At 37.0% G+C, this 23,374-nt stretch overlaps 4 protein-coding genes across 6 annotated transcripts; all 4 read left to right on the top strand.

The window, feature by feature from the left end:
• The first annotated feature begins 984 nt into the window (after nucleotides 1–984).
• Nucleotides 985–5,418, top strand: LOC147273316 (ninja-family protein AFP2-like). Its single transcript, XM_086228603.1, has 3 exons — nucleotides 985–1,281; nucleotides 1,470–2,069; nucleotides 4,663–5,418. The coding sequence occupies exons 2-3, from the start codon at nucleotides 1,523–1,525 to the stop codon at nucleotides 5,193–5,195; spliced, it is 1,080 nt and encodes a 359-aa protein (XP_086084729.1). The 5' UTR covers nucleotides 985–1,281; nucleotides 1,470–1,522; the 3' UTR covers nucleotides 5,196–5,418.
• Nucleotides 5,419–9,621: 4,203 nt separating this feature from the next.
• LOC147273317 (zinc finger BED domain-containing protein RICESLEEPER 2-like) lies at nucleotides 9,622–12,604 on the top strand. The gene is made up of 4 exons (XM_086228073.1): nucleotides 9,622–11,204; nucleotides 11,315–11,624; nucleotides 11,713–11,837; nucleotides 12,474–12,604. The coding sequence occupies exons 1-3, from the start codon at nucleotides 9,789–9,791 to the stop codon at nucleotides 11,829–11,831; spliced, it is 1,845 nt and encodes a 614-aa protein (XP_086084199.1). The 5' UTR covers nucleotides 9,622–9,788; the 3' UTR covers nucleotides 11,832–11,837; nucleotides 12,474–12,604.
• A 1,401-nt stretch (nucleotides 12,605–14,005) lies between these two features.
• On the top strand, nucleotides 14,006–18,129 carry LOC147273318 (glycerophosphodiester phosphodiesterase GDPD6-like). Its single transcript, XM_086256965.1, has 8 exons — nucleotides 14,006–14,231; nucleotides 14,956–15,134; nucleotides 15,334–15,517; nucleotides 15,795–15,869; nucleotides 16,009–16,118; nucleotides 16,468–16,686; nucleotides 16,880–17,035; nucleotides 17,788–18,129. Exons 1-8 carry the CDS (start codon nucleotides 14,216–14,218, stop codon nucleotides 18,025–18,027), a joined length of 1,179 nt encoding a protein of 392 aa, XP_086113091.1. The 5' UTR covers nucleotides 14,006–14,215; the 3' UTR covers nucleotides 18,028–18,129.
• A 146-nt stretch (nucleotides 18,130–18,275) lies between these two features.
• LOC147273319 (uncharacterized) lies at nucleotides 18,276–21,201 on the top strand. 3 transcript variants are annotated; one of them, XM_086256967.1, is made up of 7 exons: nucleotides 18,276–19,100; nucleotides 19,189–19,236; nucleotides 19,346–19,406; nucleotides 19,497–19,772; nucleotides 19,862–20,047; nucleotides 20,141–20,250; nucleotides 20,974–21,201. In XM_086256967.1, exons 1-5 carry the CDS (start codon nucleotides 19,024–19,026, stop codon nucleotides 19,988–19,990), a joined length of 591 nt encoding a protein of 196 aa, XP_086113093.1. In that variant the 5' UTR covers nucleotides 18,276–19,023; the 3' UTR covers nucleotides 19,991–20,047; nucleotides 20,141–20,250; nucleotides 20,974–21,201. The 3 variants fall into 3 exon arrangements, with proteins under 3 accessions (XP_086113093.1, XP_086113092.1, XP_086113094.1); XM_086256966.1 differs by having other exon boundaries at nucleotides 19,862–20,250; XM_086256968.1 differs by lacking the exon at nucleotides 20,141–20,250.
• Nucleotides 21,202–23,374: the final 2,173 nt, after the last annotated feature.

Genomic DNA, 23,374 nt, shown 5'->3' on the forward strand with positions numbered 1-23,374 from the left:
GTTATTCTTTAAATGTGTCGGTTCATGTATTATTTCTTTTTTTTGTCTTTAAAATTGTACAACTTGTGTTATTTTTCTCTTTTTATAAGTAAATATTAATATTTTTTAGTTAAGACAATTTTATACTTGTATTGTTCTTATGTTGTGTCATGCTCACGCTATGTCGTATTTGATAGACTAAAAAGTTCAACCCAATCCGACATATTTACTCATGTCATACTTGTATCGGCTCAACTTGTTTTATACTCATACTGAATTGGTCCATTTTGTACTTGTACCGGCTTAATTCGGCCCACTTCATGCTTTTGTAAATTCCACCCATTTGATACCTCTACTTAAGTGTACTAGAAGAAAGTAGTTGGTTTTTATCAAAAAAAAAAGAAGAAGAAAGTAGTTGGTAAATTTCTAAATTGAATTAAATCTGCTGAAAGCAGCAAAACCGATAAAAAAAAAAGACTAATAAATGGGTTTGAGAAGATTGAAGTGGATTTTGATCCCTTTTGAAATTACCATAAAAGAGCGAGCAAGCAGCCAAATCCCAAATGTGATCCACATTAATTAGCAATTGGGGGTTACAACTTACATGTAGTCTCCTCTACATTTGAGACGCGCCTCAATTTCTCCAACACAGCCAGCACCGACTTGTGAAGCGGAGCATGAGGCCACGGATTTTCAGGCTTTGCCCAAACCACCGTGCATACCGCCAAGCTCCACTTTTGTTTCCTTCCCTACATGCATTTAAAGGCAAATCACTATTGCCACGCCCACTATAACTCCTTCCACTCTCACCACCAAACCCCTTCACGTCGGAACACAAAACGCCCTGGCAATAGTGCTTTCTCGACCCTTTTTGCCTTACACAATTGCCCTTGGTCATTCCCACAATTACAGACCAAGTTCCAATCTTTGAAACTTGAAAGAGCCACAGAGAGAGAGAGAGAGAGAGAGAGAGAGAGAGAGAGAGAGCGAGAGAGACAGCTAGTTACAGGTGGTGGTGGAAGTGCCTCATTTAGCTGCAACTTGCAAAGAGTGAGAGAGCTAAAGCGTAACCGTACGTGATGTGAACCTCTCTCACTCTCTCTCTCTCTCTCTCCCTCCCTCATTCAAACTCTTGCGCTGCTCTGCCTCCTCCACTGACCACCACGTGGACTTGAGAAGTGCGTTGTCAATTGCCATGTACAATGCAAATGCGTCAGTTCTCTTGATTCATTGCCCATAAATCCATCCCTCACTTGCAGTTCTCCACCAAAGTCTTTGCTGGACTCCTCTGTCAAAAACCATGTAAGCTTCTCTGGGTTTGCTTTCTCTCTTTCTCACTCCTCCTTCATTTTTCTGCTACAGTTCTGAACTGGGTTAAAGCTGATTCTGTGTGTACAGAGCACACACTCATCTGGGTTTGTCAAATTTTTCATGCTACCACTCATTTTTTGCTGAGATTTTAGGCCTGACTATAATTTTCTTTGCAACAGAGAAGCTAAAAGGAAGCGTTTTTTGAGCCCAATTTGCTCCCTTTCGGTTTCCAATGGCGGAGTCAAACTCAAACAAGGTCGACCAGGTTGCTCAACCCAAGCCCTCCATGCAAGAAAAGGAGAACCCAACTAACCTTTTGCAGAGATTTTCACCTGAGAAAGCGACCCAGGAACCAAAATCAACCGATTCTGAGAAAAAAGCAGAGGTAAATCTCGGACTCTCTCTTGGAAGTCTTTACTCTCCAAACTCCACTGAAAAGCTTCTGACTCGCTCTTCATCGGTGGCCGGAGTGATGACCCTGAACAAGGAGGCAGCTGGCGGGTCCAAAACGACGCCGCCGAGAGCTGCTTCTCTGCCTTCGCTGGAGAGGTCAAGCTCGCTTCCAGCAGAGACAGGGCAGCGAGTGCTGAGTGTGAAGGACTTGCAGGCAATGAGGAGAATGGAAGTCAAGAAAAGGCTGGCGGCGAAGGGAGCCAAAGCAGCTCAGCCGCCGCCTGAGGTGGCAGCTTGGACGGTGGCTTCTGCTCCAAACGACGGCAACGGCGCCTGTCGTGCCGTCGTTAAGTTCAAAGCAGAGGGGTATATCACATACCTCTCAGGTAAAGTCTGTCACTCCAACTATTTACATCTGTTTAAAGATTTTGCTTGATATATGAATTGATATTCAGGTAAAAGAAAAAGAATTGTGAGTGTTGGATCTTATGATTCTGTTGAGTTGATCTTGTTCTTGTGTTTGTGCTGCACATATAATTTGCATTTCCTTGGTTTTAGATTCACATGCTGTTAGATCGCATAAGAATTTTGCTGCATAATGTTTCTGTTAAGAGAAATGCATATGTGGTTGTTTTTTTTCTCAAGAAGATAGCATGTTTTGGATGGTATGGATTCTATGGAATCTTTTCTTCTTTTATGATTTTGATGTGTGTTTGTTTGTTTTTTATATGCCTTTTTGGTTCATGGTTGAATGCATGGCGTGTTACTAAAGGATGGAAAGAGGAACAATGTATTTACTAAGAAAATGTGATTAACTAGGAACCACATTTGGTTTTGGAAGGTCATTATTGAAAGTATATATAGGAATTGTTCATGAAAGGGAAAATGCTTACTGGTCATTTTAATTGGTTAGGGTTCTGACCAAAAAAATAAAAATAGTTAGGGTATTAATAGTATTTGGTAGTTGGTATATTCGATTCGGTTATGAAAAGTGTAATAAAAGGCAGAGAATGTGGGGAAGCAAGATAGGAGATTTGCGGCGTTCATGTGCAAAGATGACCTAACCTCTTTTTTGCTTTATGAATGGTCAAGATGGTGATGATTGGTGAACCTAGTTATGGTAACTGATAATATTTGGTAGTTGGTACATTCGATTATGAAACGTGTAACAAAATGGCAGAGAATGTGGGGAAGCAGATAGGAGATTTGCGGCGTGAACGTGGAAAGATAATCTAAGTTCTCTTTTTTTTTCTTTGTCAACGGTTAAGATTTGGTAGTTAGTATATTCGATTCGGTCATGAAAAGTGTAACAAATTGGCAGAGAATGTGGGGAAACAAGATAGGAGATTTGCGGCATCCATGTGGAAAGGTGATCTTCAGTTCTTTTCTGCTTTGTAATGGTTAAGATGGTGGCAGTATCGAATCTGGAAAACATCCGCATGCCGACAAAAATTAAGAACGAATCTGTATACGACAATGTGTCGACAGAAAAAGAAAACGAATTCATTTGCATCTCGACAAATATTAAGAAAAAATCTATATCCGACAACGTAGCGACAAAGTAATATTAAGAAAAAGTCTATATCTGACAACGTATCGACAAAATAAGAAAACAGCGGTGCATATGAGCCTAATATAGAATTTGAACCTGACCACATATGGAAAAAAACATAGGTTTCATCTTCATAGTCCATTCTAGCATTTAGCATACAAAAGTTTTTCTCATATAGGAAATTGTACTTTTCTAATATTTTATTCCTTAATGCAGGATCTTAATATTCTACCGATGCTTAGTTACATGTTTATTAAGAAGAATTTGAGACGTAAAAGTGAACCACATAAATATTCAGCAAAGTGAATTTATGGGGCTGCAATTCCTGCATTCTCCCAAGTTAAATGAAAGTAGATTCCATGTTGTTTTTATGCATGATTTCTATACATGGTAATGGATATCCAGCATCATCTGTTGCAGCATTCTCACAACTAAAAATCAAAACTTTACTGCTATGGAACTTATAGGTGACTCAAAATGGTTCCTGTGCTGAACGAAGTTATAAAGATTCATATTTTTCTTATATTTCCTGGTTTTGTCTGCCTTCCAGTCTCCCACCTTTCAACCTTGTGACTAAAATTTTGTATGCATATGCTTGTAAAAGCTTTTTATTGTGCTCTCTTCTCATTTTTGGCATGTTAATTTGTAGCTGAGTCTTGTCTTAGGTATCTCGAAGTTTCATAGTAGCAAAGCTTATGTTATCTTTAGATTCAACAGAAGTTTTGTTGCCCTTCCTTCAGTTGAGTGGGTTTGGGATAAGGTCTGGACTGTTGTTTATCATGTCCCTTCTGGTAAACCTTTTCGTCAGGAGAAGGGTTTTAATATAATTTGGGATACCAATTTTGATATGGATACATAACGTATGAACTATATTCTGCAACATATGAACTATATTCTTGCAACAATTGAAATATAGGTTTTAACTGTTTTATATCCACTTTCCTGTTCAACTATGTTATTTTTATAGTTGTATATATTGGAGTTTGGTTCTCTTCTTTTGAATTTATTTATATCAGCATACAAGAATATACTCCATCTAGAAAGGATTTCATCTCTCATAATACAACCAGTATTCATGTCTCATTAATGTTTATCACATTTTGGGCTGATGCCTTTTCCATTCAAATCTGTGTATGGGAGCATCAGAACTATAACCTGCACAGGATGACATTTCTTGCTACATTAACAGATATCTTATCATTCTTGTAGCTTTTCTGCTGATAAATGTTGTTATCTTACATGCTAAAAACTTCAATCAAGAACTTTCAGCAGGAATAATTGTTGCTATGAAGAACTTTTCATTGAAATCCCTGCTGATTAAGACCAGTTTAGAGTATTTAGCTGCCATTGACATGTGACATTCCATTGAATTTTGATCTATTGTTCATTATTCCTCAGAGATTTGAATTGGTGTAAATTCCATGCAGGACCGGGGGGTGTGGCTGCAAGAGGAAGCACTACGCATTTTGAGCCACTGCCTGAAGAAAGGGACATCAAGCCTGTGGTCACCTCTGCTGGAATGGCCAATGGGAAACATGCCAATCCCGCAGAAAATGAGCTGGAAAATCCTTCAAAGAAGGTCAAAGTTTCCAATGGCAATGCTGCCAATGGCAATGCTTCCAATGGCAATGCTTCCAATGGCAATACTGCCAATGGCAATGCTTCCAATGGCAATGCTTCCAATGGCAATGTTTCAGATGACAATGATTCTGACAATATTTGGGAGAATGGAATGGAAGCGATAGCCAAAATGCCTTGTGTGAGGACCACTGGGAATGGCCCCAATGGGAGGAGGATTGAAGGATTTCTGTACCAGTATCTGAAAGGGAACGTGAGGATTGTATGTGTTTGTCATGGCAGCTTCCTTTCTCCAGCTGAATTTGTCAAGCATGCCGGCGGCGGGGAGGTGGAAAACCCCATGAGGCACATAACCGTCTGCACTAATCCTTTTCCGCTCTAGGCCAATGGTGGTGGCTCTGGTCACCCCTTGGAATGTTAAGTTATGAACACCCTGAGTTAAATAATTAGCTCTTTTTAGTATGAAGGTCTTCTCTATATTATCCTATATGTGGTCCTTTACTGGATCAATTGTGTATGTGTGGACGGAATATATTAGATTATTGTGCTGTTAGTGTACTTTGATCTATATATATGAAGTGTTGGTTGGTTAAGGTTACTCCAAAGCACAAGAGCAATGTTTTGTGTGAGCCAAGTTATGTCAAAACTCAAAAGGAGGATGAGGGCACACTCCATTTTAATGTTTTCCTATAATTGCCAATTTGTGTTGCAGGCTGCTTGGATCAAATTTTGATCGTGAATGTGGTATAAATGTTCTACTTCTACCACCTAAGTCATGACTTTCCATTCCTTATGTTTGTGCCATGTTGGGTCTTACTGTTGTATTGGGCTAACGTTGAGTTTTAGTTGGGAAACTTAAGTCACATATATTTGGGCAATTGGGTTTTAGTTGGATTAACGATTAGGTCACACATATGGTGATATGGACAATTATAATGGGAGGGCCTCTTATCCTTTATAGCATGTAAAATGGCATGGCTAAATGTTATGCTATATGCTATATGCTAAATATAGCAAAATTGATAAAAAAAAGATCACTATAATGGCATAGCTAAATTTAACATTTACTATGCTATTGCTAAATTTTTTACTATATATAATAGAAAATTTAGCAATTGCTATTAAGAAACTCAAGAAAAAAGTGAACTCACCATTTGAAAAGTATGGGTAAAGAAAGAATAAAAAACCAAGTGAAAGAAAGTGATTGGTTGAAAAAGTGTTGGGTCCCACGAGGTGAAAGAGAGGAAAGGATATTCACATGAATGAAAAATGTTGCAGTAAGAGGCATGAGGATGGACATCTATCATGGGTTGATTGGCCATGTATTCAAATTTTACAATTCCTAAATTTGACTTTGACATGAAAAATACTAAAATATTAATTTGGGTATTAAAATAATAATATTTAAATATATTTAATATTGTGCTCATATTAAATATCTCATTAAAATATTTACAATGATATAATTATTAAAATAATTTAATATATTAAATTTAATTTATAAGGATATATATGAATATATTAAAAATATAAACATATTAACATATAAGAGGAAATTGCAGATTTAGTCCAGTTATTTTATACCTAGTTCAATTTTGGTCCACAATCTTTTTTAAGTTCTGTTTTGATCCACTAATTATTTCACTTGTTCAATAAAGGTTCAGATTTGTTTTCTCAAATTTGGTCTGTCTTTTATCCTATCAAATCTCACCCAAATTCAGCAAATATATACTTATTTTAAAGCTATGCATTTCTTCTTTACAAACATATAAAGATCATTCAAATTGAAGTTCTAAAACTCAAGATAATTGACCCCAAAGTAGGGTATCCGAAACTGCTAATTTTTCAAATTTCACCTAATCTCAATTCTCTTAGATTATAATTCTCCAAATTTGTTTTTATGACTAAGGAATGATAAAATATAACTTATACTTCAATTATAATTGAAGAAAATACAACTCAAAGGATTTAAAGTCACAAATCTGGACCTTTATTGAACAAATGAAACAATTAGTGGACCAAAACAGAACTTAAAAAAGATCGTAGACCAAAATTGAATTAGGTATAAAATAAATAGACCAAATCTGTAATTTCCTCTAACATATAATTATAGCTTTTGTGCTATTTGAGCAAAAAGCACAAAAATTATTGCTAAATGCTAAAAGTCATGCTAAATATAGCATATAGCATATAGCATAACATATAGCAAAAAGCCATTATACATGCTCTTAGAGAAGATCCCCTCTTTTTGATATCCCTAGGTCATATCTCTCATTTTTCTCTCTAAAGCTCTCATTCTCTACATTGTAATCACCTTTGTTCATAATGAGACCAAAACAAGACTCAAGTGAACGAATTTCGATCATATTGATCGTGGTAAATCACTATACATCTTTTTATTATTATGCGATTGTTTCTTTGATTTCTATTGACTGCTTAGACGAATTTTAGGCAAAAAGACCTTCCTTTAACCAAAGATGATAAGTTTGAACCCAATTTTTTTATCAATAGTCTCATTACACTCTTTAGAACTACCTTTATAAAAATATTAAAACTTATTAGTACACCCAACATGTTTTTCTAAACTACCCTAATTACTAAAACCCAACATAACACCCATCAATTCTACTTACTATACCCAACAAACACACCAAACCCCAACATCATCACCACCACCTCCCAAACCCAACACCATCACCAGTTCACCACCACTTCCTAAGTAGACAATAAGAAAGTTACCCAGATCTTAAGTGGCAAAAATCTAAGTTTTTGTAGGCAACTATCCAAAGTAGAAATTACTTGTGTAAATTGAGGAGATGTTCATCCTTACTGCTTTGAATGCTCGTCGTTGAGATTCTCACTACCGTTGCAATCCTCCATTTTATTTTTACTAAGTGAATCAGAATCCCCTAACCTTCTAACCCCAATAATGTCACCTTTCATTATGAGTTCCAGTTGGAAAACACATGTTTCAACCTTAAATCAACATTAAAGGGAAAAAAAAAAAAGAGGGAAAAGATCTTAGGGAGGAAATGAAGGTGGCCAAGATATAAACTTCTCAAAGCACTAAAAGTGAAGGAACACCACGAAGGGCTATGGCCTGTCAAGACATTAATTTTATTTCATTGAAAATCATCAAATGCACCTGCCGACCACTTCACAATTAAAAAATAGAACATAAAATAAAAACTTAGAAAACAACATAGATTCTAAATAAGGCTCATCAACACCATCGAGAGATGAGTGGAGATGTTGGTATACAGAATTGTTGAGTATGGTGTTGGGTAGAATTTAAGTTAAATATTTTTAAAATTTTTAAATTAAATATTTGTCTTTAACAATCAATTTATATTAAGATAAAATTATAAATTAATATGTCATTAAATTATTGAGACTACTAATAAAAAATTTGGGTCCGCCACCCATAAATGTTCAACCACTTAAGCGGTAGCTCTCTTTCTTAAAAAAAGAAAAAATAAAGAAGCCATAATTCTCATTCCTTCCTCTTGTTTATTATAATATTCTTATTAGGACTTTTCTTTTCACTCTCTGCTAAATTATCTTAGGTGGGACTTATGAGTAGACCCGGCAAAATTTATCACGACCCGTTAACACGACCCGGAACGACCCGCAAATTTGCGGGTTTGGGTTTGAGCTAATTGGGTCGTGTTCAAATCGTGTAGACCCGTTAACAACCCGTTTAGATAACGGGTCGTGTTCGTGTCAACCCGCGAAACCCGTTAAGACCCGTTAAGAATAAGGGCATTTAAGTAATTTGCTACACTTAACAAAATGTCAAAATATCCTAACCCAGTAACCCTAATCTCTAATTCATTCAGTTTCCTATTTCACAAAACACTCAGCCGCCTCTCACCTTATGGTCCTTATCTCTCTGAGTCTCTCGACTCTCTCACTCTCTGGCTCTCTGCAAAATGCCCAAATGCGATCTGTTGTCTCCATGTCTTAGCCTTTAGCCAGTAGCCTCCAATCCTCCATGTCTCCATGATCCATCATTCCATCAGCCTCTTTGCCTCTTAGATTGTCTCCCTCAGCCTTAGCCTCCAATCTCCATGGACCCTTAGCCTTCATCGACCCAGCTGCCACTCTGCCAGCATCTCTCCCTTTCTCTTCTTATTCCTCTGCAATCGACCTCACACAGAGCTGCACAGACTCTGCCTCCATCGACCCAGCATCGTCGTCTCAGCCAGTCAGCCTCCATTGACATCGATCCAGCTGCCCTCTCTGGCTCTCTCTCTTTCTCTTGTCCCTCCCTCTGCGATCTCTCACTCTGCAAGTCTACAATCGACCCTTAGTCTCTGCGAGCTGCACACAAGAATCTTTCTCCCTCCTCTGCGATCTCTCCCTCTCGAGTCTCTTGCTGTCTTGTTCTCTGCCGCGAACTGGGATCGCTCGCCAGCTAGGTCAGATTGGAGCAACTTTTTTTTGAGAACATATTACCCATATTCGGGGACAAGGGGCGGAACGAGTCGCGATCTACTTACTGCAGCCCAGGAATAAAAACGTCGTCGTCTCGACCCTCAGCCCGACTCAAAGCCTCAAAGCCTCAAAGGTACTCTGAATTCCGAAACCCCTTTTTGTGGCTAATATAAATCTATACTGAAACAGGAACTTGGCTGACTTGCTAAATGCTTTGTTTTCCTCTTTTGTTATTCTGAAATCTGAATCATAGGATGCTTTATTTTTATATATAACTAGCTTATTAAATGTTCAATACTTCAATGCAGATGAATCCTAGTCCTTCAAGTAATATTGTTGAGGAGTCTGGTGAAGTTTCAGTGAGAAACAATGTGGGTCAAAGTGCTGAACATGTAGAAGATACAGCAGATAAAAGCCCTACAAAGAAAAGGGCAAGAGGCATGGCAGTAGGTAAGCGTAAATTAAGATCTCCTGCTTGGACTTTGTTTGAACCATTGCCTATGGAACCAGATAAAAAGAAGCGTGCTAAATGTAGACAATGTGGTGTGATATATATATATGTGATAGTCAATGTGGGACGGGTAATATGTTGAGTCACATGAAAAATTGTCCTAAGAAAACACATGGTGATTTGCAGCAATTAATGTTATCACAGTCTGGATTGCGTTCCCCAAAATTTGATCATGAGAAATTTAGAGATTTATTGATAGAAGCAATTATCAAACATGATTTACCTTTTAGCTTTGTTGAATATGAGGGCATTAGAGCTTTATTTGCATATATATCTCCTGATATCAAGCTGCCTTGTAGAAATACTGTTAAGGCATGTGTTTTAAGGATGTTCAAAAGGGAAAAACTTAAACTTGGTAATTTGTTAAGTATGGTTCCAGGAAGGATTTGCTTAACATCTGATTTATGGACCTCTTTGACCACTGATGGATACCTAACTCTTACAGCCCATTTTGTTGATCAAGAATGGAGATTGCATAAAAGGATTTTAAACTTTTGTCATATGCCCCCTCCACATACTGGTGTTGCTTTGTGTGAAAAAATTAATTCATTATTGACTGATTGGGGGATTGAGAAGAAATTATTTTCTATTACTTTGGATAATGCTTCTGCAAATGATTGTTTTGTTGATCATTTGAAAAATCAATTGAACTTTAGAGGTCTACTATTAATGAATGGTAATTTCTTTCATGTTCGCTGCTGTGCTCACATTTTAAACTTGATAGTTCAAGAGGGACTTAAAGAAATTGATCCCTCTGTTTTAAAGATTCGTGAATGTATCAAATACATAAGGGGTTCAGCTGGGAGGAAACAAAAGTTCTTTGAATGTGTTGCACAAGTAGGGATAGCAGGTAATAGGAGAGGCTTAAGACAAGATGTGCCTACTAGGTGGAACTCAACCTATACCATGCTTGACAGTGCACTTTTTTATCAGCGTGCTTTTATCAATCTAAGATTAAGTGATTCAAGTTTCATTTTTTGCCCTTCTACAGAAGAGTGGGATAAAATAGGAAAGATTTCAAAATTTTTGGGGTATTTTTATGAAGTTACTTGCTTATTTTCTGGAACAAAGTACCCCACATCAAATTTGTTCTTTCCTAAAGTGTTCATAATCCAACACAGTATCAAAACAGCCATGGAAGATAGGAATGATTTCATGAGAAGGCTGGGAACTTCTATGAACTTAAAGTTTGAAAAGTATTGGTCAGATTACAGTTTAATTCTTGCAATTGCAATTATTTTGGATCCTCGTTATAAATTGCAGTTTGTAGAATGGGCTTATACCAAGCTTTATGGTCAAGATTCTTATGAATTCAAACGTGTTAGTGACACCTTGTCTTCTCTTTTTGATTTGTACATGGAAAATTTGTCACATCTTGTTAATTCAAATCGTCCAAGGAATGAGACAGCTAGTCACACGGAAGATGGAGACACCATCTTTGAGGTAATTGCTGGTTTTTTTTTATATAATTCATAATTGCTTGTTTGATAATTGTTTATCTTTTTTTATAAGTGCTTGTTTGATAATTTCATGTTTTTTATAATCCTTTGTAGGATTTTGATAATAGTTATAACAGTGGTGTAGCTTCAAGTACAAAAACTGAATTGGATAAGTATTTTGATGAAGAAAGGCTAGACAGAAAGCAAGAGTTAGATGTTCTTTCTTGGTGGCAAATGGAGCAATTTCGTTATCCTATTCTTTCTAATTTAGCTCGTGATGTGCTAACAATTCCTATTTCCACTGTTGCATCCGAATCAGTCTTTAGTATTGGTGGTAGAGTACTAGATCAATATCGCAGTTCATTATTGCCTGAAACTGTTCAAGCTTTGTTATGTACTCGAGATTGGATTTTTGGCAAGGGAGGTAAATTTTACATGCCATTATACTGTTATGTTCTTTTATTCTCATAAAGTTATATTTGTAATTAGTGTTTTTTTTTTTTTATGCTTAGTGTTTGATAAAGAACATGCTGACTTGGAAGTACTTAGTGAAGATGTTTTCAATTTGACCATTGAGGATAGAGGAAGCAGATCTGAACAGTGTTCTAATACCATTTTTGTTGATGATTGATGAAAGGTGCTGTATTTTTATTGTTGTAGCTGTAATTATATGTATTTCTGTTTGCATTTGATTGCACAATATTAATGGAACTGACAATGTTGATATGGAAAAATATAGAAACATACATTATCATTAGTTTTTAGAAGAGCCACTATAAAGATTCTTGATTTTGATTATGTGGATATGGTACTCCTGATACTGTCACTATGAAGCAATTGGTATATAGTGGCTTGGAACCATCTTCCACCATTGTTTTGGTAAACCACCATTTTGGCACAGTATGTATATAACTGAAGATTCTTAGTTCTTATTACATATATTCTTAGTTCTTATTATAGGGCACTGTTCTTGTAAGTAAAACTATTAAAAGTTTGGTCTTTCTGGAGAGCTGATCTATATGAATGTTTTGTTCCCTTCTACTTATAGGCTATGTGAGCTTTGTTGCTGCTGTGAATAAGTTAGTTAAGATCTCTTTGATCTCATTCCAATCTTTTCTTCTAAAACTGGAAATTGTTATTAGGTGTCATTGTGATGTGTCAACATAATTTGCACCACCTCATTAAGACATTGTCTTGCTACGCAGCCACTGAATACTGTATTGTAATTCTTTTATGCTACTCTTCCTTGACTAAAGAACCAAATGTCTTGCAGGTATCACTCCCTTTGTGTGGCAATGTGGCATTAATCATTAATTGAAGTTCTTGGTGTGGCAATGTGGAATTAATCATTAATTGAAGTGGTGTTCTGTTTATGGCTGGAAGCCTGGAAGATTGTGATAAATTTTGGGCTGTTTATTTTGGGGAGAATTAGAGAATTTTGGGCTGTTTTATTTTGGAACATTGTGATAAATTTTGGTTTTGGCTGTTTATTCATTTTGGAACATTGTATATATGTATTGAATTTTGTTTTGGGCTGTAATTTTTGGCTGTTACTTATTTTGGAATATTGCATGAATGGAATTTTGGGCTGTAATTTTTGTAAGTATTGGAAGATATATATTAATTGTAATTTTGTTTAAAAAATATTAATTTTCTTAACGGGTAGAACGGGTCGTGTCGTGTTTATTCGTTTTAATTCGTGTCGTGTTCGTGTTGGGGGTTTTGTCACCCGTTACTTAATGGGTCGTGTCGTGTTAACCCGTTAAGCTTAACGGGTCGTGTCGTGTTTGACCCGAACCCGCAAAAAACGACCCATTTGCCAGGTCTACTTATGAGTAGGACCTCTGTCTTTTTCAAACTTCTTTTTTATTATTTAAAACTTTTCATGAGCTTTACTGAAGCTTTGTTTTTTTGGTGGAATACTTAAGCTTTGTCATTTCCTATTGTTATTAATTTAAGAGTAAATTTTAGTCTGCACCCCTCTGTTTTGCTCAGATTATCAAATTGTTCTCTTAAGTTTCAATTTTGATAATTTAAAATTCAAAGTTTAAAATCAAAGACAATATGGCCCCTCAGTAAGTCTGACTGTTACGTTAAATGTTTATGTGGCATATGTGAGACCCACAATTAATGCCTAAAATCATCATAAGGGCAATTTCGAAAACGTTCATCTTGCAATATCACAAAAAAGACAAAAAATCATGTGGTTGATCTTGTTGGCTTCCTGGATTGTGATAGTAGTACTGCTTTGTTGTATATTTAATGGTCGGAGATACTGAATCCTCTATTAAGAAGTCAACTATTGAATTTATTTGAAACAATTAACTATATGGGTCCCATATGTACCACATAAGCAATATTTAACGTTTAATTATTGAGTCAGATTTACTGAGGGGCCACATTATCTTTGATTTCAAATCTTAAATTTTAAATTGCCAAAATTAAAACCTGAAAGAGTAATTTGACAATTTGAGCAAACCTCAGGGGTGTAAAGTGAAATTTGTTCTTAATTTAATGGTCTGTTTTTTTTTCGGCCAATTATTAATTTAATGGTCAAAGATCAAAAAAGTAGTATATATCACGCCACATATGACAAATCACCATTCAGTCAACGCCACTGGGCAGTCAGCTTAACAGTTAACACCGTGACCTTTAAAACTATCAAAAAACAAACCCAATCATCACCATCCACCTGTCCAACCTCCCCCACACGTAAATGGCCAGGATTGCAGTATCAGCGTCCCATTGGCACGTAACCTGTCACTGCTAAATTATTTTCCTAGTAAAGCCTATCTATTTTGAGGAATATTCTTGGGTTTACAGGTAGATCCATGGCGCTAAACACTCCGAGCCTCCATGTTATAAGGCTCTCGGTCACACACGATTCCACTACCTTAGAAACACAACAACATTTATTCTTCAAAATTCAAGCTTTGTAGTTCATTTCATTATTAAGTTCTCATTAAAGCTCAAGAAACACAGCAGGAGCAGACTGAGAGAAGCTGGGCCAACACCATGGCTTCCTCACACTGTAAGCTCGAAACTTGACCCCAAAGTTTGAATTTTTTTTGGTCTTTCGGTATTGTTCTTGTTGATGATGGTGTCAGTTTTTCAATGTTTGTGTGTGAATCATTACTGGGTTTTTTCAGTTTTCAGTTTTGTTAAATAGAAAAAATTGATTATCTGGGTTTGTATCTTGGTAGCTTGTTTGCCCTTTGCAATTGCTTATCTGGGTTTGTTTGATTTGTTTGAAGCCTTGTGATTTGATCTCTGCTTCGGAATTTCTTTGGGAGTAACCATTCTTTAAACCAATGAAAGTATGCCATGTTGGTGTAGTAAATGACCATAGAATCATAGACAACGAAATTTGGGTTGACACAAAGCTAATTAGGTGATTGTAGAGGATATTTAACTTTTGCATTTCGGGAAAACTGATTTACAACTAAAAACTGATTTTTAGTTGTAAAGTGCGGAAGTGCCTTTAATTATTTCTTAATTTAGCAAAATGATGACCTAGTTGTGTAATGCAAGGCTGTGGTTTCCTGTTCTATTTATAAGTAGGCGTTTTTAGTTGAATGTGCTGCTATTTGATTGTTACCATATGAGAGTGTTTTGTGCACCATAGACTCAGCAGATTTCTGTTCTCCAAATTTATGAAAAATGAACATAATGTGCAAATATGTATTTATTTATGTAGGTCAGCATTCTTCGGTCTAGACTTGATAATTTAAATTTGGTATTTTTACATTTCCCAGGCTTTCCTCCTTTTGTGTTCCTACTACTCCTTGTTGGGTGTTCCGGAAGGCCATTCTATCCACTTCCTAGTAAATCGACTAATGGAAATAGACAACCTCTACAAACTTCTCGTCCATACAATGTTGCACATCGAGGTTCAAATGGAGAGATTCCTGAAGAAACTGCTCCTGCATACGTGGTAAGTTTTTGTCTTGAGACACCACATAGTTAGATATTGTATGCTATGAGCTTAACCCCGCTCTCGTAGTTTTAGAAAGCCTCTGACTATTAATGATTAGATGTGGCAATTTGATGGTATAATAAATAGTTATAAACTGGATCACCTGGTGAATAGCTGTTCTTGATAAAAATGTGTACTAAAGCTTCCATTCCTGCAGAGAGCTATTGAAGAGGGTGCAGACTTCATTGAAACAGATATCCTATCTTCTAAAGATGGTGTTCTTATATGCTTTCATGATGTGACCCTTGATGAGACAACTGATATTGCAGAACACAAGGAATTTGCAAATCGTAAAAGGACCTATGAAGTTCAAGGGGTCAACACCACTGGCTTTTTTACTGGTATGTCAACCCTCCTGCTTTCAACACTTTTAAAATTGTTAATGTCATACTGTGCTGATGGGCATTATTTGTAAGTCCTATCTTCTAACTGAAGATTGACTATACATGAGCACCCAACTGATAAGAATCATAAGCAGTTAGAATGTGGCAACAATTAATTTATATTCTAACACCAACATACTAGCATTTTTTGCATTTTTGTATAGCAGTATCTTTGCATTACTGCCATTCAACATAATTAACTGTGGGAATTAAAAATTATTTTTATCATATGCAGTTGATTTTACACTAAAAGAACTGAAGTCATTACGAGTGAAGCAGAGGTATCCATTTCGGGATCAACAATATAATGGTTAGTTCCTATTTCTGATAAATAACTCTGAATTTAAGCATACATTTAAAAAAAAAACATAAAAAATCAGTTTTTTGAAGTCCAATAACTCTGATAAATAAGGATCTTTAAGTATATTCTCTTTTGGTGTATCCCTCAGGAAAATTTCCTATTATTACTTTTGAAGAGTTCATTTCAATCGCACTGGATGCATCCAGAGTTGTTGGAATATATCCGGAGATTAAAAATCCAGTATTGATCAACCAGCATGTGAGTATCCTGAAAGCTGCCACTAAGAATGGTTGCACAGAACCTGATTAGCGTTATGCTTTTTCCTGTAATAAGGCTATATATAAAAAAGAGGCCAAGAGGTTTCCTATTCTATTCCAATCTCCCATGGTCTGGTTCTAATGTCTTTCTGATTAATTAAAGAACTTCCTCCTGGTTTGAGTAAGGCAAACAACATTAAGTTGGCTTCATACTTACTAATTACCGTAAGAAAGCATCAGGATATGGAATGTCCGCCACCAATTCATGGTTAAAAGTTTGATTTGTTGATGCTGATAGATATCTTTTTCTTTGTTAGACAAAACTTGGCTAATATTTAATTTGATGACAGGTGAAGTGGCCAGATGGTAAGAAATTTGAGGACAGGTTTGTGGAGACACTTAAGAAGTATGGGTACAAGGGTTCATACATGTCAAAGGATTGGTTAAAACAACCTGTATTTATCCAGTCCTTTGCTCCAACTTCACTTATATATGCATCAAACCTGACAGACTTGCCCAAGATCTTTTTAATTGATGATATTACAGTTCCAACTCAAGACACTAATCAGGTTTGTCTTCTTCTGAGTGTTATCTCCCCATGGACTACTTATGCATTTTACAGTTTTGCCAAGCATAAACTCTTTATAATGATTAAAGACCCAGCTTAAATTGTATCCCTATGTCTAATTTTTGGCATATAATTCTTTCATTAAGTTTTCAGTATATATTCCTCCTAACTGACATCAAATTGAAAATATGCAGTCCTATTGGGAAATTATTTCAGATACCTACCTTGACTTCATTAAAGATTATGTGGTGGGAATTGGACCGTGGAAGGATACTTTGGTTCCTGTAGTAAATGATTATTTGCAAACAGCTACTGATCTGGTCTCCAGAGCCCATGCATATAACCTACAGGTAAGTTTCTTCTCTGTAAAGACTTGTCCATTTGATTTTGGGTAATCTGGTATAAAAGGTTTAAGGTTAAGTGGTCATGGTCGTGAATCCTTTTTCTTTGACATTGCATTTTCATCTTGTACTAGTATTCTAGTAGAGTACTGGGTCAAGTGTTGTACTGTAGCATACTTGACAAGACGTACTCATAATACATGCCAAGGGTTGAATAACAGTAGAACAGAACAAAGAAGAAAGAAAGACTTTTCTTTGGTCTAATTTGCTACTAAGAGTTGTGATTCATGGATAGCCATAACAAAAACCAATGTTGTAGCAGTACAAGCATGACACTTATGTTAGGAATTTTGGTACACCATAACATACAGCTTTTTGTAATTGATATACTTCCACTGAAGTTCTTATATTACTCTCTAGGAAAGGATGCAAAATTCTCTGAGAGCTGAATCAGCTTCTCAAATAATAAGTTATATGGTAGCTTAGGTTGTTGCTCATGACAAATCGATTGATTGCATTGAGGACTTGAGTGAATAATGAGTTAAAGATTTTGTTTCTAATATCCAATTATTCTTTGGAAGCATACAAATTTGTTTCCATTACTATGGGAGATTGCCATGTTTTTTCTTTTTTCTTGTTATTTTAGTGTTTTGTGATTTTCTTCTGAAATATGAATGCTTCAGATATATAGATGCCATTGTTGTTTGCAATACAATAAAGAATTGCATTCTTATATTTCATCTTCTTTAATTCCAATGCAGGTGCACCCATACACATACCGAAATGAGAACAAGTTCCTGCATGTAAACTTTCATCAAGATCCATATGCAGAGTATGATTATTGGATTAATCAGATAGGTGTTGATGGACTTTTTACAGACTTCACAGGCAGCCTACATAATTTTCAGAAGTGGACCTCCTTTAATGAAAGTGATAACAATAATGCATCAAAAATGTTGCATAAAATAGCATCAATGGTCTCTCCCTATAAAAAGGCATGAGATATACATGTATCTTTTTATCTTGTTATCGTATTTTAGTGCAACCTCTCTGGACTACAACCATGTAAAATTTGTTCACAAATTTCTGGGTTTTTCTTTTCACTGTGCAATTAGTGTCATTGTTTGATATTTAGTTTTTAAGTTTTATAACGTTGATCCAAAATGGTGGGGTTGCACTACCTTTAGATTTTCTGGTGCACCACATTTTCAATATAATAAGAGAAAATAAGAAAAAAGAAATCCCCTTTTACAGAATTTGGCTCCTCTTTTGTCTTAGATTAAGATGATTGGGAAGATAGGTGATGAGATGCTCTGTGACTATAAATCTAGTGTGTTCTGTTGGTATTATGGTAAATACAATGCTTTACAGTACAATTATGAAACCATCCAAAGTAATATCTGAAGGTGAAGCCTTTCAACAAGAAGCCTGTTTTAACTCAGGAACTCTACACATTTATCCAAACACTGAACTATAACCCATTGTCGAGTCAATGTTAACTCACGAAATCCATGCTAGAAAGATTTAAGATTTTGCACATTTACCACCAGACTTTGTACTATGTGTGCAAATACCATTCATAAAAAAAAATTTGGTCAATTGCCAAATTAAAAAAATTATTTAGAAATACATTTTCAATATTATAAAAAAATTTAAAATTAATTTTTCAATTCTGTTTCGGGACAAAATAAAAAGTTTAGGAAAAAAATTTAGCTATTTTGCACATTTATCACCCAAACTTGAATGTGCGAAAATACCACCCTAAACCCCATAAAACCACAAAGCCCAGGGAGTTTTTAATTTTTGGGTCGCAAAAGCCCAGGGAGTTTCTGAAGAAGGTTTCTCCCCCTAAAGAGTAACTTCTTAACTTTACCAGCACCTGAAAACCCCATAAGCTGTTTTCTTCTTCTTTCTCAGTTTTGCGCCGTCGCTCAGAGAGCTCTCTCTCTCTCTCTCTCTCTCTCTCTCACAGTGGGTGTGCAGTGTGGCGCGTAAACATGGCGCCCAGAAACAAAGATTCGAAAGGGAATGCTGCTTCCAAGTCTGCCTTTGTCCCTCAACCTCAAAACCAAGAGTGAGTACTAGTTTTTGGGTCCTTTGGGTGTTTGATACTTGTTGAATCTAGTTGTTAACTGATATACTTGAATCTGTTAAATATGTAGTTGCTATGAAGGAGAACGTCTCCATTGTCTGCTCGAATCAATTCAGAGGTTGTGTTATGGTTATGGTTATCTTTTCAGTAAATAGATTTAAATTTCACTGATAAATATTCTTCCAATTAATAACGACATTAATTAATTTAGTGCTATCTTCATACAGAAGGATAGAGTCAGCAAGACTTATGGATGGCAAGTCTTTACCTGAAAAGATTTGGTTCAAGGTTTGGATGATTGGATTCAGATTATCGAACCTGAATGTGTGTTTGATAATGAATGACCAAATTGATTTTGTTTTTCTTTATGTTTTGTAGCAACAATTCGCACTAGGGGTCAATGAGGTGACTCGTGTGCTTGAACGCATGAAACCAATGACAGCAATGACAGCATCGAATCCGAAAGCAGCATCTGTCGAGCTTCAGGCTGTACTGATAGCTTTTGATTGCAACCCACGGTGGCTGTCAAAGCATCTGCCGAGCTTGGCACAGTCGAGGAAGGTCCCATTGATCTTTCTCAAAGATAACAGGGGGGCTGCTTTAAGATTGGGTCAGCTTGTTAAGCTTAAAACAGCCATTGCCATTGGAGTTAAGGTAACTATGCCTACTAGTACTATGTTTATGTCTGTCTGTCAAAACCCTCTTGGATTTATTTGAAACATGAAACATTCTACTGTCTGTAGGCTAAAGGAAATGCCATCAATCAAGTTGTTGATGAAATTCTTCGTGGTGATTCAATTCAGCTTGGAACTGAATGCCTCAACTCCACTCAAATGCTTGCTACAAATGCACAAGGGCATGTCCAGAGATGAGCCTCTGTTTTTCTGTACATGTTGAACACAACAGCGTCTTTCTTCATGTTCCAAAGGGTAAAGGGTTCCTTCTACAACAATCTTATGTATGATATAACTGTCTGGCAGTAGCCTTGGGATTAAAGATCAGTTTTGTTGCCCTTCCTTCAGTTGAGTGGGTTTGGGATAAGGTCTGGACCGGTTCTTCAGCATAATATGTCAATTTTTGGAGCGGAAACAGTGTGTGGTTAAGGAAAGAAGGAAAAGGATTAAAAGACACGGTAAGTGAATTTATATGGCATCCCAGTTCTATAATGTTTTCTCAGCTTCCATAATGATGCCATTGAAGTCTAAACTCTAGGAGTCTTATGCAATACATGGTTTTGAAAATGAAACAGAAACTAATGTCCATAGACCAACATAGAAAACATGCTACATGGTCTTCATATGTTTAAGTGGCTTGTCTGGACAGTTGTTTATCATGTCCCTTCTGGTAAACCTTTTCGTCAGGAGAAGGGTTTTAATCTGATTTGGGATACCAATTTTGATATGTATTGGGGTTTTGGTTCTCTTCTTTTGAATTTATTTGTATCAGCATACAAGAATATACTCCATCTTGAAAGGACTTCATTTCTCATAATACAACCAGTATTCATGTTTCATTAATGTTTATCACATTTTGGGCTGATGCCTTTTCCATTCAAATCTGTGTATGGTCAGAACTATAACCTGCACATGATGACATTTCTTGCTACATTAATGGATATTTTATCATTCCTGAAACTTTGCTGCTGTTAAATGTAGTTATTTTATATTGCTAAAAACTTTAAATCAAGAACTTTCAGCAGGAATAATTATTGCTATGAAGAACTTTTCATTGAAATCCCTGCTGATTAAGACTCAGTTTAGAGTATTTAGCTGCCATTGACATGTGACATTCCATTGAATTTTGCTCTATTGTTCATTATTCCTCAGATATTTGAATTGGTGTAAATTCCATGCAGGACCGGGGGGTGTGGCTGCAAGAGGAAGCACTACCCGTTTTGAGCCTCTGCCTGTGGAAAGGGACATCAAGCCTGTGGTCACCTCTGCAGGAATGGCCAATGGGAAACATGCCAATTCTGCAGAAAACGAGCTGGAAATCCTTCAAAGAAGGTCAAAGGTTCCAATGGAAATGTTTCAAATGACAATGATTCCAATGACAATGTTTTGGAGAATGCAATGGAAGCATAGCCAGAATGCCTTGTGTGAGAACCACTGGGAATGGCCCCAATGGGAGGAGTATTGAAGGCTTTCTATACCAGTATCTGAAAGGGAACATGAGGATTGTTTGTGTTTGTCATGGCAGCTTCCTCTCTCCAGCCGAATTTGTCAAGCATGCTGGCGGCAGGGAGGTGGAAAACCCCATGAGGCACATAACCGTCTGCACTAATCCTTTTCCGTTCTAGGCCAATGGTGGAGGCTCTGGTCACCCCTTGGAATGTTAAGTTATGAACATCCTGAGTTAGTAATTAGCTTTTAAGAATGAAGGTCTCTCTATATTATCCTATATATGATCCTTTACTGGAACAATTATGTTATGTATGTCTGGAGTCTGGACAAAATATATTAGGTTATTGTACTGTTTATGTACTTTGATCTAAATATATGAAGTGTTGGTTGGTTAAGGTTACTCCAAAGCACAAGAGCAATGTTTTGTGTGAGCCAAGTTTCGTCAAAACTCAAAAGTGTTAAATGATGAAACCCAGATGATGGCACACTTCATTTTAATGTTTTCCTATAATTGCCAATTTGTGTAGCTGCGTGGATTGAATTTTTTAGGTTTTTGACCATGAATGTGGTATAAATGTTTTACCACTTAAGTCATAACTTTCCATTCCTTTTGTTTGTGCCATGTTGGGTCTTACTGTTGTATTGGGCCACGGGTTTTAGTTGGGTTGAGTCACACATTTGCGCAATTGTAAGGGGAGGGTCTCCTATTTTTTATAAATAGGACCCTCCAACTTAGAGGAGATCCCTCTTTTCATATTCCCAGGTCATATCTCTCATTTTTCTCTTTAGAGCTTTCATTCTCTATATTGTAATCACCTTTGTTCATAGTGAGACCAAAACAAGACTCAAGTAAGGCCTTCCACTACAAGGCCGGAAAAAGGGACCCAAAACCCATTTTGGGTCACAAATGAGTCTCATACAAGCACTACGGGCCGAAGAGTGTGGCCTAAATTCCCTGAGACTCAAACTGAAACCAATATCTTGGCTCACTGAGACCCAAACCCAAATACACCTGGACCCACCCACGTGAGAAAAGAAAAAGAGAGGCAGTGGCTGACACCCCCTAAGGATACAGGCCCCACATGTCGGCCCAATCTCCCTAGTGTGCGCGTGGTTGGAATGTGTGGCCCAGATCCACTGCCAGTTGGCAGATCAACGACTATGATTAACTTCCAACGGCTCTTTTTTTTTTAAAATATTGAACCGCCCAGATTACTGGACCGTTGGAAATCAACGGCCTAGATCGCCCTCCACTATTTTTAAAAAAAAAAAATTATAAAAATCATATTTAAGTCTTTAAAAATTCGATAAAAAAAATTGTAGAAAATTCCAAAAAATTTTAGAAAAATTATAAAAAAACTCACAAACCCCCCAACGGCCATATTCCCCAAAATCCTATATATATATATATATATATATCATGCTTCCTCCATAGTTTTTCTTCACAAACATCAATCTTTGATACCAAATTCACAAAAAATTGTTGTCTTTGTCATGCCTCGTAGAGGAAATGCATGGGCACCATGTGAAGATCAAGCCATAGTGAAGGCGTGGCTAGAGAGGAGTCCCAACAGTTGTCTTGGTGCCATTCTAAGACAAACTGTGCTTTGGAATGAAATGCTAGGGTTTCTGAGCAAGGACTGTGGAAATGGAAATGGAAATGGGTGAGGGCAAGAGAGAGAGAGAGAGAGAGAGAGGGGGAGTGAGAAAGTGAGTTGGGTCAGGGGTGCGACTGGGCGAGACTAACTGGGTGGGTGGGTGGGTGGGTGGGTGGGTGCAACGGGGCCGGGGGGTGCGACAGTGTGATAGGGGAGGGGGAAGGGGCGGGGTGAGGCTGGGGGGAAGAGGGTGGCTGCGAGAGGGAGGGGGTTGGTCGGGGCTGGGTAGAGGGAGGGACGTGGGTCGGGGCTGGGTTGGGTATGGGTGGGGGCGGGGTGAGGCTGGGGCTAGGGGGAGAGGGTGGCTGCGGGAGGCCCACCACCACTGGCCGGCAAACCAAGACGAAAACCACCCCCTTTTAAATCTGCAAACCAAAACCAAAACCAAATATAAAATATCCAATTCAGAAACCCACTAATCCAACAAACCATGAAGTGATTGTGAAGTTTGATTTGTAGATCCAATTCAACCAAC

Source organism: Dryas octopetala, chromosome 9 (assembly GCF_963921425.1).
Source record: "Dryas octopetala chromosome 9, drDryOcto1.1, whole genome shotgun sequence".
NCBI lineage: Eukaryota > Viridiplantae > Streptophyta > Magnoliopsida > Rosales > Rosaceae > Dryas > Dryas octopetala.